The sequence below is a fragment of the Pelophylax lessonae genome, assembly GCF_965119305.1.
Source record: "Pelophylax lessonae genome assembly, chromosome: 13".
Classification (NCBI taxonomy): domain Eukaryota; kingdom Metazoa; phylum Chordata; class Amphibia; order Anura; family Ranidae; genus Pelophylax; species Pelophylax lessonae.
Genome location: NC_138780.1, coordinates 40,112,384 through 40,126,290, shown reverse-complemented (window position 1 = coordinate 40,126,290; position 13,907 = coordinate 40,112,384). Strand labels below are relative to the sequence as shown.

General features: G+C 43.4%; 1 protein-coding gene across 1 annotated transcript in view; it reads right to left on the bottom strand.

The window, feature by feature from the left end:
• Nucleotides 1-13,907, bottom strand: part of LOC309543319 (SH2 domain-containing adapter protein D-like) — a 67,137-nt gene that overhangs the window by 14,554 nt on the left and 38,676 nt on the right. The window contains exon 5 of the mRNA XM_082242777.1: nt 3,548-3,730. Within this exon, the coding sequence (XP_082098903.1) occupies nt 3,548-3,730 (183 nt within the window). The remainder of the gene's footprint in view (nt 1-3,547; nt 3,731-13,907) is intronic.

Sequence of the window (13,907 nt, the reverse complement as noted above, 5' to 3'; positions counted from 1 at the left end):
CGATGTCCGCCGGTCACTCGGCGATCGGCGGGGGAGAGGGAGAATGTCAGGCAGCTTGTGTAAACAAGCTGCCAGCTTGTGTAAACAAGCTGCCTGTCATTCTCCTCGCTGTAAAGACACTGATAAAACGGATCTAGTATGTAGATCCGTTGATCAGTGTCCTTACAGCTCAACCCACAGCCAATCACAGTAGAAAGCACGCCCCTAGGGATACACACAGCCCCTCCCTTCCAAATAAAGTTAACCCCTTCACAACCAGTGTATTTTTACAGTAACAGTGCATATGTATAGCACTGATTACTGTAGAAATGTCACTGGTAACCCCAAAAGTGTCACAAATGTCAGTCAAGGGTCCGATCTGTCCGCCCCAATGTCACAGTACCGCAAAAAAAATCGCAGATCGCCGCCATTACGCGTTAAAAAAAAAAAACAACAAAAATGACAAAAATCTTTCCCTTTGTTAGTAAACGCGATAACTTTTGCGCAAACCAATCAAAATACGCTTTTTGCGATTTTTTTTACCAAACATGTAGCATAAAACAAATTGGCCGAAAATTTTAAAAAACTTGATTTTTACTTTTTTTTTTGGGGGAATTTCATATAAAAAAAATGTGAAAAATATTGTTATTTTTGCAAAATTGACGCTCTTTTTTTGTTTATAGCGCGTGATCAAAAAAAATCGCACAGGTGATCAAATACCACCAAAAGAAAGCTCTGTTTGTGGGAAAAAAAAGGACGTCAAATTCGTTTAGGTACAGCGTCGCACGACCGCGCAATTGTCCGTTAAAGTCACGCAGTGCCGAATCGCAAAATACCCCCTGGTCAGGAAGGGGGTAAAATCTTCCGGGGCTTAAGTGGTTAAAGGCCAAAAAAGCGTGCCAATGATAACAAGTGATGTAACGAAAAAAGAAAAATAATATATCAATAAGTCCACCAATAAAGTCCAACATAAATAAATGAAATATTTCCCATCTTAATCGGTGATGAGAGACACTTGTGTGCAGATAAATAGTGTGAACCCCAAAACAGCAGGGTCTTCCTGTTGAAGGAATTCCACTAGTGGTTACCCCCTCCCCTGTAGAGGGTTCTACTGAATCAAGTTGCTGTTCTTTGAGGTCCCAGCTGTGGCAGAGCTCAGGGACCTGCACCTAAAGTTATCTTCAACACCATGACACTTCACCTGACGGGTCCAGGCTGCAAAGCCTCATTAGAAGGCATCTGGAGGAAGCTAAATGGGCACAGCTGCTTCCTGGCTTCGTGAGTGCTGACTTTGCTGCAAGATCCTGGTGACTGTATACTTTTGGGTTATCTGAGACAAGTCGTTTTTCTTGGGGTCCCTACCTCTGGCCTTCCTTAAATCTCTCAAGAGGAACTGTATTCTGATGTTTAGCAGGAGATCTATCTAGGAGTGGAGTACAGAGGAGAGCATCCTCTTCCCGTGTTTAATTACTAGCAATAAATCATAAACAGACGTTCTCCTAGACCTGCATTTTCCAAACTTCTGCCGGCTGGGGCTGGACGCAGCCCTTGGGACACCAGTCCTCCCACTTATACAAGATACTATTCTGCCAGTTGCAGCCCTTGGGACACCAGTCCTCCCACTTATACAAGATACTATTCTGCCAGTTGCAGCCCTTGGGACACCAGTCCTCCCACTTATACAAGATACTATTCTGCCAGTTGCAGCCCTTGGGACACCAATCCTCCCACTTATACAAGATACTATTCTGCCAGTTGCAGCCCTTGGGACACCAATCCTCCCACTTATACAAGATACTATTCTGCCAGTTGCAGCCCTTGGGACACCAATCCTCCCACTTATACAAGTTACTATTCTGCCAGTTGCAGCCCTTGGGACACCAGTCCTCCCACTTATACAAGATACTATTCTACCAGTTGATGCCAACAATGGGGCACCATTTCTCCCACTGACACCAATAAGGGGGCACTATTCCTCCCAATGATACCAATGATGGGCACTATTCCTCCCCCTAATATCAAATGTGGCAATGTTTACTCCCACCAATGCCAGGAAAATTCCCACTTTTGCCAGCCACAGCCTGCCCACCCTAAAGTCTGGAGGACAATAAACTAGCCCTTTGTTTAGACAGTTTGGAGTCCCCTGCCCTGGACTGTTTTCTTGTGTCAATGTGCTTAGGGAGCCTCTGTACAGATAGGGGAGAACTCAAGTCATCCTCATCTATTCGGGGGTCCCTCCACACATTATTAAATACACATTAATCACGACTATTTACTGCGGTGGCCAGCCGCTCCTGGGCAAACCGACGTAGGGCTACTTCCCTCGCCCAGGAGCCTGTAGGCGTGCCCCTGCTCGTTCACAGTGATCCCCGCACGTGTGACCGGCCACTCGTGATCTCCCGCAGGAGAGGGAGAAAGGCAGACGGCTGATGTAAACACAGCCACCTGTCATTCTCCCTGATGTAAGTACAGAGATCATACGATCCTGCTATGTAGGATCGTATGTCTCTGAGTTTACATCACAAGCCACGCCCCCCCCCCCCCCCACAGTTAGAATCACGCCCCTAGAGATACATTTAACCCACTGATCACCAATAAAGTTAACCCCTTTCCTGCCAGTGTCATTTTTACAGTAACAGTGCATATTTATAGCACTGATTACTGTAGTAAAGTCACTGGTAACCCCAAAAATGTCAGTTAGGGGGTCCGATCTGTCCGCCGCAATGTCGCAGTCCCGCAAAAAAAAACGCAGATTGCCGCCATTACTAGTTAAAAAAAAAAAATGACAAATCTTTCCCGTAGTTAGTAAACGCAAAAACTTTTGCGCAAACCAATCCAAAAATGCTTATTGCGATTTTTTTTTACCAAAAATATGTAGCAAAAAACAAGTTGGCCTAAAATGTAAAAAAATTTTGATTTTTACATTTTTTTTTTGAGCATTTCATATAAAAAAAATGTGAAAAATATTGTTATTTTTTCAAAATTGTGGCTCTTTTTTTGTTTATAGCACAAAAAATAAAAATCGCACAGGTGATCAAATACCACCAAAAGAAAGCTCTGTTTGTGAGAAAAAAGGACGTCAATTTTATTTGGGTACAGCATCGCACGACCGCGCAATTGTCCGTTAAAGTCACGCAGTGCCGAATCACAAAATAGGGCCTGGTCTTTGAGCAGCCAAATCCTCCGGGGCTAAAGTGGTTAATGTGCATGCAGTAACTTACTACAAAGAACCTCTGATGTCTGAGGGGGGTATCAGTGGGTTTATAGAGGTTGGAGGAGAGAGTCAGGACCAGAACTCCGCTAAACAGACTGGTGGAGGCTGCAGCGCTAGGAGACACGGCCCCCAGAGAGGTAAGTATACTTCTACTTTTGCAGGAACCTTTCATTTCAAGTTTTAAGAACTTAACATGGCAACTTTGATTAGAATATACAGAAGATTCCCTTTATTAGGGAAAAAACTACATGTACAATGAACAACAAAAAGTCGAAATCCAGTTGGTAGATTGGCTGCTCTGGATTACTGTAAACATAGAACTCTTTGCACTGTTACTTTTCCAATCTGTTCTACCTGCAAACGCTCGGCTGATGTCATCCTTCTTCCACTCCCAGGGTTGGTCATACTCATCCGCTGGTCTTTCATCCACAGATGGCTGGCAGCTTTCATGCGGGAGAGTCTTGTACCGCTCATGGTAAGGAGAATCGTAGAGTTGTAGGACCTTTTCTGTCACTTTCTCCCTACCATCCTGTTGATCTGTGGAGGACAAACATATTCATGAATTTATTTTAAAAAAAAAACAGTAAAGTCAGCCCAATTTTTTTGTATAATGTGAAAGATGATTTTACATAGAGTAAGTAGATACCTAACAGGTCACGCTTTAAAATTGCATCTGCCCGTGGAATAGCGGCAAGGTGATGCTTCAAACGCCTTTACAGGTTACCAGTTTAGAGTGGCACAGGAGATTTGGTGCTAGAATTATTGCTCTCGCTCTGACGTTCATGACAATACCTCACATGTGTGGTGCAATCACAGTTTACATATGCGTGCGGGAGTAACGTATGCATTTGCGCGTAAGCATGATGGGATGGGGTGGTTTAAATTTTTTTTTGTTTTTATTCATTTATTTTATACACATCTTTTTTTTTTATTTTTACTCTTTTTTTTTTTTCTTTTTTTTTAGTACAAACTTTATTGCTATCACAAGGCATGAACAACATCCCTTGTGATAGCATGGGCTGTGACAGGTCCTCTTTATGGGGAGATTTAGGGTCTATTAGACCCCAAATCTCTCCTCTGGCCGATCGGACCGAGATTGCTTCTCTGGCCGCTGGTGGCCAGATAAACAAAGGGGCGGAACCCGAGGTGACGAATACGTGTCGCTCCCGGTTTCCAGGGTTACAGAGAGATGGGGGAACGATGTCAGTTCCTCTCTCTCTCTCTGTCCCAGGCAGTCAATGCCGCCGGCCGCATCGCTCCCGGCTTCTGCAATGGGACCAGAGTGCCCCGGAGAGGCGGCGACGTGAGGGGGTGGGACCCCCTTCCGCCACCCACAGAAGTGATCGAGTGACTAATTAGCCACTCAGATCACTTCTGCTTTGTAGAAAATCACCGCCTGAAAATAATGGTCCCGGGATGATGCCAGTAGGTGCACGCATCTTCCCAGTATAACCACTGAAACCCAAGGACGTACGGGCACGTCCTTGGGTGGGAAGTGGTTAATGAGTGTGTAATAACACACTGCAATGGATCACTAGAATAGGGTTATATAAAGGGTTATAACTGTTTATTGCGTCTATTTAATTCACTGTATAATCGCCCTTTACTATACAATCCCTTTTTTACTACACATTAAAACCTTTTCTGTGCCTCTTTCACTTAATGTGAATTACCCTTTATTGTACAACCCCAGGCACTGGGCATTTCCTATTCATTGAACATTGTCTTGTCACTTCCTATTCAAATTACAGTTCATTGATATACGGTACATTTACCTTTTATTGTGCAACACTGTTCACAGCTCACCAAAGAGAAACTAGATTTGGACCAATATTACTTTAATTTAAATTTTTAAAGTTAGACTGCATTATATTTATTTTGTGTTTTTGCTTTACATACAAGTGCATCTCAAAAAATGTGATCATCAAAAAGTTTATTTCAGTAATTCAATTCAGAAAAAGTGAAACTCATACATTATATAGATTCATTACACACAGATTGATTTATTTCAAGCATTTCTTTCCTTTAAATTTGATTATGACTTACAGCTAGTGAAAACCCAAAATTCAGTATCTCAGAAAATTTGAATATTACATAAGACCAATAAAAAAAGAGTATTTTTAATACAGAAATGTTGACTTACTGAAAAGTATGTCCATGTACAGTATAGTATGCACTCAATACCGGTCAGGGCACCCTTTGCATGAATTACTGCATCAATGTGGCGTGGCATGGAGGCGATCAGCCTGTGGCACTGCTGAGGTGTTATGGAAGCCCAGGTTGCTTTGATAGCGGCTTTCAGTTCATCTGCATTGTTGGGTCTGGTGTCTCTCATCTTCCTCTTGACAATACCCCACAGATTCTCTATGGGGTTTAGGTCAGGTGAGTTTGCTGGCCAATCAAGCACAGTGATACCATGATCATTAAACCAGGTATTGGTACGTTTGGCAGTGTGGGCAGGTGCCAAGTTCTGCTGTAAAATGAAATCAGCATCTCCATAAAGCTGATCAGCAGAGGGAAGCATGAAGTGCTCTAGAATTTCCTGGTAGAGGGCGGTGCTGACTTTGGACTTGATAAAACACAATGGACCAACACCAGCAGATGACATGGCTCCCCAAATCATCACTGACTCTGGAAACTTCCCACTGGACCTCATGCAACTTGGATTCTGTGCCTCTCCACTCCTCCTCCAGACTCTGGGACCTTGATTTCCAAATAAAATGCAAAATGTACTTTCATCCGAAAAGAGACCTTTGGACCACTGAGCAACAGTCCAATACTTTTTCTTCTTAGCCCAGGTAAGACACTTTTGACATTATCTCTGGTTCAGGAGTAGCTTGATACAAGGAATGCGACAGTTGTAGCCCATGTCCTGGATACATCTGTGTGTGTTGTGGCTCTTGAAGCAAAGACACCAGCCGTAGTCCACTCCTTGTGAATCTCCCCCCAAACTCTTGAATGGTCTTTGCGTCACAATCCTCTCAAAGCTGCAGTTATCCCTATTGCTTGTGCACCTTTTTCTACCACACTTTTTCCTTCCACTCAACTTTTCATGAATAAGCTTGGATACAGCACTCTGTGAACAGCCAGCTTCTTTGGAAATGACCCTTGGTGACTTACCCCCAATGTGAAGGTTGTCAATGACTGTCTTCTGGACAACTGTCAAGTCAGCAGTCTTCCCCATGATCGTGTAACCTACTGAACCAGACTGAGAGACCATTTAAAGGCTTGGAAAGCCTTCACATGTGTTTTGAGTGTGACCCAATGAGTCTACATGGTAGTGAATTTCGGCTTTTCACTAGTTGTGAGCCACAATCGTCAAAATTAAAAGAAAGAAATTCTTGAAATATATCTCTCTGTGTGTAATGAATCTATATAATATTTGAGTTTCACTTTTTGATTTGAATCACTGAAATAAGCTAACTTTTTGATGATATTCTATTTTTTTGGAGATGCACCTGTACGTGTGTTTAACCACTTGCCGACCGCCGCTCGACTATATACGGCGGCGGTCAGCCCCTCCCAGGCAAAGTGACGTACCGGTACATCACTAGCCTGGGAACGAATAGAGGGCGAGCGCGCGCTGCTGGAGGCGCGCTCCCGCCCCCGCTCGTACCCGAAGAAGCCGGCGCGTGTGACCGGCGAACCCGATGTCCGCCGGTCACTCCCGATCGTCGGGTGGAGAGGGAGAAAGGCAGGCGGCTAATGTAAACAAAGATGCCTGTCATTCTCCCCTGTGTAAAAGCACTGATCACTCGGTCCTGCTATGTAGGACCGTTGATCTGTGCTGTTACACACAAAGCCACATCCAATGACAGTAAGAATCACGCCCCTAGGGACACACTTAACCCCTCCCTCTCCAATAAAGTTAACCCCTTCCATCCCAGTGTCATTTTTACAGTAACAGTGCATATGTATAGCACTGATTACTGTAGTAATGTCACTGGTACCCCCAAAAGTGTAAAAAATGTCAGTCAAGGGTCCGATCTGTCCGCCGCAATGTCGCAGTCCTGCAAAAAAAAAAAATTGCAGATCGCCGCCATTACTCGTTAAAAAAAAAAAAATAAATAAAAATGACAAAAATCTTTCCCTTAGTTAGTAAACACAATAACTTTTGCGCAAACCAATCAAAATATGCTTTTTGTGATTTTTTTTTTACCAAACATATGTAGCAGAAAACAAATTGGCCTCAAATGTTAAAAAATTTTGATTTTTATATTTTTGGGGGGGGGGGGGGAATTTCATATAAAAAAAATGTAAAAAAATATTGTTATTTTTGCAAAATTGTCGCTATTTTTTTGTTTATAGCGCATGATCAAAAAATCGCACAGGTGATCAAATACCACCAAAAGAAATCTCTGTTTGTGGGAAAAAAAGGACGTCAATTTCATTTGGGTACAGCATCGCACGACCGCGCAATTGTCCGTTAAAGTCACGCAGTGCAGAATCGCAAAATAGGCCCCGGTCAGGAAGGGGGTAAAATCTTCCGGGGCTTAAGTGATTAACAAATGTAAATGTAATACATCATAAGGAAAGCATCCAACTCTGACACATTTGAGCTTGAGCTACTGAGCTATCCCGACAACAAGCTTTTAAAATAATAAGAGAAATACCATATAGGAAGCACATGAAAAGGCAGCCTAGACCTTCACCTACTAGGCTAAGCACAGAATAATAAAATGCCACATTTCATATTTACATGGTTGGCTTTGACTCTCACCTGTGTGATGAAAGGCAGAGCCAGCTGTCAGGCAGCAGGGTGGATCTTGACAATATTGTCAGGATGCTTCCTTAGCCTGGAGCGGGTCTGCGGTGTCAATTGATAGCGGGCAGCTGACTCTGGGTCACAGCAGGACAAAAGTAATTGCGCTCCTGTGACCCACATGAGTAGTATGTTTTGGCGATACTTCTCTTTTAGCAAATAGTTCAAATCAAAATAAAACAACAAAAATCAGCAAAATAGACCAGAGCGTGCACTAATAGTTAATGGCTGCATCTTCAATGGGCAAAGAGATTGTTTGCACAACCCCAGCCAAGCTCTGTTGACATACCGATGAGGCTCAAGGCTCAGGAAGATGTTGAAAAGCATATGAAAGCCTCTGAGGGTGCCTGCATATCAATCAAGTTTACAGAATTCCACTAAGCACAATTTGCATCACAATTTGCATCTAAATTGCCTAAAATAAACCCTTTCTATTTAAAAAAAAATCAGCTACTAGTCACAGGGTCTTACTATACACATGTGATAGCGTAAAGCTGGCACAGCTCAAATTCAGGAGGAATCGGCTGAAGTTCAAACCATGGGTGGCCTTGTTGGCTCTCATGGTTTGACAAAGTCAACAATCTTTTATAGAAAAATGGAAGGAGCTGAGTGGAAAACTGAAGGTCGAACAGAGACTGCATCCAAGCAGATTCAGTAACTATTCAGGGATTCAAGCAGCCATAGGTGTTAGCATCAGAAATTCCTCCATCCACACAATTTATGGGAGAGTCTATTACATTTCTCTCGGTTAACCCAAGGCTATAACCACACGGAGGATTTTTTGTAGCGTGACCACCAGAGACAGGGCTGGCCCAAGACATTGTGCTGCCTGGGTCCAAGAATGAAATGCTGCCCCCCCCCCAAAAAAAAAAAATCACGCCCAACAAAAGGCCCCTTACATCCATTATTTTATATAAATATAAAATGTAGAAAATATTATATATATATATACTGTTATCTTTTTCCATAACTCACCACCAGTCCTCAGTCCTCCTGTCACTCCTGTGTCCACCGTGCCCACCGCCCTAGAAGATCCAGCCTGCCCTGTGTGAGATGGAGTGCGCTGATGTCTGACGTCATTGCGCACACCATGATCACGTGAGGGACTCTCCCCTGAAGAGACACTCCGCCTCCTCATTAGAGCTGTACGATTAATCGTTCTGGGATCGTGATCTCGATCCACCCCCCTATGCGATCTCCATCACGAATATCGGCGACTCTGGGGGTGGGGTTATTTCACGGCCGCACCTCCGTCACTCCTCCTCTATGACGCGGCGGGTCGCACCTCCGTCACGCCTCCTCCATTGAGCACTCTGCAGATGACGCGGCAGGCCGCACCTCCGTCACGCCTCCTCAATTCAAGTCTGCAGATGACGCGACGGTGTCTTCCGTCCCACCTCAGCCCCGCCTGCTCTGTCCCCGGAAGTGATGAGGTCCTATTTGTTCACGGGTCCGAGAAAATTATGGCATGATGAGCTTTCCATGAGGTAATCAAGGACAGAGGAGGGGGGGAGAGAGGGGAAAACCCTAAAAAATAAATAATTAAATGTATATTGTAATGAATGAATTATATATATATATTTCATTTCATTATAATATACATTTATTTATTTTTTTTATTTTTATTTTTTTTAGGGATTACATTTTCTGCACATAACACTACCTTTTCAGCATTTTTACTTGTGAATTATCAATATAATAATAATGAAATTATTATTTTCATTATATTATTTATTGTATTATATATAGATATATATATATATATATATATATATATATATATATTATAATGAAAATAATAATTTCATTAATTATTATTATATTGATAATTCACAAGTAAAAATGCTGAAAAGGTAGTGTTATGTGCAGAAAATGTAATCCCTAAAAAAAATAAAAATAAATAAATGTATAAATATACGTGGTGCTGAGAATCGTGAGTGAATCGTGATCTTTATTCCAAGCAAAAAAATCGTGATTCTCATTTTTGCCAGAATCGTGCAGCTCTACTCCTCATACTCATCAGTTTGCACTATGGGCGGCAGTATGAGATGGAAAAATGCCGCCAATAATGCGCTGCAAACTAATAACACACAAAACTGCTGGAAAAAAAAATCTTGGGAATCATTTTGCCGCCCATCTCCAAGTGCTGCCTGGGTCCAATTGAACCAGTTGGACCCATGGTAGGGCTGGCCTTGGCTGGAGAAAATAATTGGTAGAAGCAAGGAAAATTTGCAATGCAATAGCACTTTTTGGCTCTGAGGAAGAGGGTCCTCCCTCGAAAACGCATCAGCCCAGCCATATAGTTGCTGACACCAGCATAACATCCAGTACAGGGGTTCCCTGGTTACCTTATGCCTCGTTTCCACTGAGCGGAATGGTTCGGGTCGGTACAGTTTGAAGGGATATAATGGTCCAGCCTATTCAGGTGAGCGTTTCCACTGCAAGCCTGGACTATTATCTGGACTGAGCTTTTCGTTTGACGTGAGCATTGACGTTTTCCTGTCCGCCAATCAGTGGAATGTATCGTGTGACGCAGCTACAGGAGGAAAAAGGAGGACAATGATTTCTCTACATGCTGCTCCGCCGCCCCTCCTATCCAGGTATACAGTGGAGCTGCACGGGCCCCCTGGAGCATGGGGCCCGGTTGAAATTGCAACCCCTGCAACCCCTGTAGTTACGCCCCTGGTGTCACGCCAGTAGCTCTGCCCTTACCGTACCGTACCATTTCCTATGGCCCTACATCTGAAGGAGGGCCAGGAATGGTGCGGTTTGGTTCAGTTGTATGGGCCACTTTCATAATGGAAACACTCAAAATATCGTACCGTACCGAACTGATCCGCTCAGTGGAAACGAGGCATTAGAGATAACCGGTTCCAGTATCTTTTATGTGCTACAGTATATCCTCTCTCGTTTGTCAGTATAATGTATGTTGTCTTTGGATTACAATAAACCTTTTTTAGTGGTAATGCACGAGGTCGGTGCGCCCTTCTTTTGCAGTTGTCATGGCAGGGCTGGCCCTGGCTGGAGAAAATAATCAGTAGAAGCAAGGAAAATTCGCAATGCATTTGAAATAATTGGCTTCCTATGAAGTGAAGTACACAAGTAGCATGTAGTGGCACATGTGCGATTAATCACTACTACATGCTAATTGTGTGCCTCGCACCATAGGGAGCCAATGATTCCAAATGTGACACTATCGGTGACTACTACAAATAAAACATATTTGGCGATTTCATTAATTGAAATCTGGTGATTTCATATCATTTACACTTCACGTACCAGGAAGATGCGCTTATGTGTGTAGCACACTGGGCAGCCCATTCACTTGAACGGCTTGCCCTATTTGAAACAAATGCACCAAAGAGGGAACAAACAGGGGTGCCAACCTACGTGTAGTAGTTTAAAACACAAGTTTATTTTAAACAATGTATTGGCTACTCACAAAGGTAGGACTACGTCGGGCATATCTTAAATAAAAGTATCTGGGTCAGATGGTGATGTCCCCGGCATCTGTCCCAGGTGGTAAGCCACTCTGGAGCCTGATATGTCCATACTGGACCAGAACTGACCATGATGATTTCTCTATATTCCATTTTATGGTGGGAAGTAGTGATTTTTACACAACAAATAACCTATTTCAATTTGTTTTGCTCGTATAAGTTACTTTTTATACATAAATGTGGTCTCTCTGATTGCAACATACACTGTATTTAAAAAATGTTACGGGGACATCACCATCTGACCCAGATACTTTTATTGGAGACATGCCTGACATAGTCCTACCTTTGTGAGTAGCCATTCAATTTTTTAAATAAACTTGTGTTTTAAACTACTACACCACATATGTCCAACACAAGGCCCGCGGGCCGAATCCGGCCCTTCAGACCATTCCATGTGGCCCTCGCACTTCTTACATAGTTACATAGTTAGTGAGGTTGAAAAAAGACATTAGTCCATCCAGTTCAACCTATGATGTGTGTGTTTGCTTTTAACCGTACATTGTATACCCCTGTATGTTGTGGTCTCCAAGGTGCCCATCTAATAGTTTTTTGAAACTATCGATGCTCCCTGCTGATACGACTGCTTGTGGAAGAGAATTCCACATCCTTACTGCTCTAACAGTGAAGAACCCCTTACGCATTTTAAGGTTAAACCGCCTTTCCTCTAGTTTTAGTGAGTGGCCACGTGTCTTATTGTATTCCCTTTCTCTGAATAGTTTGTTCCTTAGGGTCGCCAGTACAGTATTTGTACATTGACATCATATCCCCCCTCAATCGTCTCTTCTCCAGAGAGAATAGGTTCAGTGCTTGTAGTCTTTCCTCATAGCTGATGTCCTCCATTCCCCTAATTATTTTTGTTGCCCTTCTCTGGACTCTTTCCAATTCCAGCACATCCTTCCTGAGGACCGGTGCCCAGAACTGGACAGCATACTCCAGATGTGGCCGGACCAGAGTCTTGTAGAGTGGGAGAATAATCTCTTTATTTCTGGAGGGAATCCCCTTTTTTATACATCCCAGTATTCTGTTGGCTTTGCTTGCAGCGGCTTGGCATTGCATGCCACTGCCAAGCCTGTTGTCTACCAGTACCCCCAAGTCCCTTTCCATCCTAGACTCACCCAGAGGTTCCCCCCTAGTGAGTAGCTTGATTTCTGGTTTCTGGCCCCCAAGTGCATTACTTTACATTTTTCAACATTAAACCTCATCTGCCATGTAGTTGCCCACCCCGTTATTTTGTTCAGGTCTGCTTGTAAGGTTTCCACATCCCGCATAGAAGATATTGGCATGCTTAGTTTAGTATCATCTGCAAATACTGAGATTGTACTAGATATCCCCTCCTCTAGATCATTTATGAATAAATTAAACAGGATTGGTCCCAGGACAGAACCCTGGGGGACCCCACTTTCCACACCCGCCCAATCCAAGTACTCCCCATTAATCACCACCCTCTGTACTCTCCCCTGGAGCCAGTTCTCTATCCAGGTACTCACCTTATGGTCCATACCTACCTTCCTTAGTTTGTACAGTAAGCGTTTGTGGGGAACGGTGTCAAAGGCCTTTGCAAAGTCCAGATACACCACATCCACAGGCTTCCCTTTATCTAGGTGGCAGCTCACTTCATCGTAGAAGGTTAATAGATTGGTTTGGCAAGAACGATTTTTCATGAATCCATGCTGATTACTACTTATAATACCGTTTTCATTACTAAAGTCTTGTATGTGGTCCCTTAACATCCCCTCCAAAATCTTGCAGACTACAGATGTTAGGCTGACCGGCCTATAGTTACCCGGGATATATCTCGGCCCCTTTTTAAATATTGGTACCACGTTGGCTTTTTTCCAATCAGCTGGCACCATAACTTCTAGAGCTCCTTTGGGCCTCCTCAAAGACCCTGCAGTTTCTGCTTCCCTGCTCAGACCCCAGCTTCTTCCCAGCACCAACACAGGGTAAGGGGGTGCACTTTGATGTAAGGGAGGGTAGGGCGGGACCCATGACATATGATGTAGGGGGGTGGGATACTCTGGACATCTAGTATTACAGATACAACCTGCCCTTTAAGGGCAATTATAATGCTGATGTGGCCCTCGATGTAGTTGAGTTTGACACCCCTGTACTACACCTAGGCTGGCACCCCCTGTTTGTTCCTTCTTGTCTTGTCAGAGATTTGTTTTAACTCAATGGGGATCTGCCCCTAGTATGATATACTTCTGAAGGACTATCGATTTTATATTATGGACACTTTTTTAACCAGTTCTGGACCGCAAGGATTTGCCCCCTTAATGACCAGGCCATTTTTTGCGATTAGGCACTGCGCTATTTTAACGGAAAATTGCACAGTCGTACGACGCTGTACCCAAATAAAATTGATGTGCTTTTTTTCCCCACACATATAGCTTTCTTTTGGTGGTATTTGATCACCTGTGCGCTTTTTATTTTTTGCGCTATAAACAAAAAG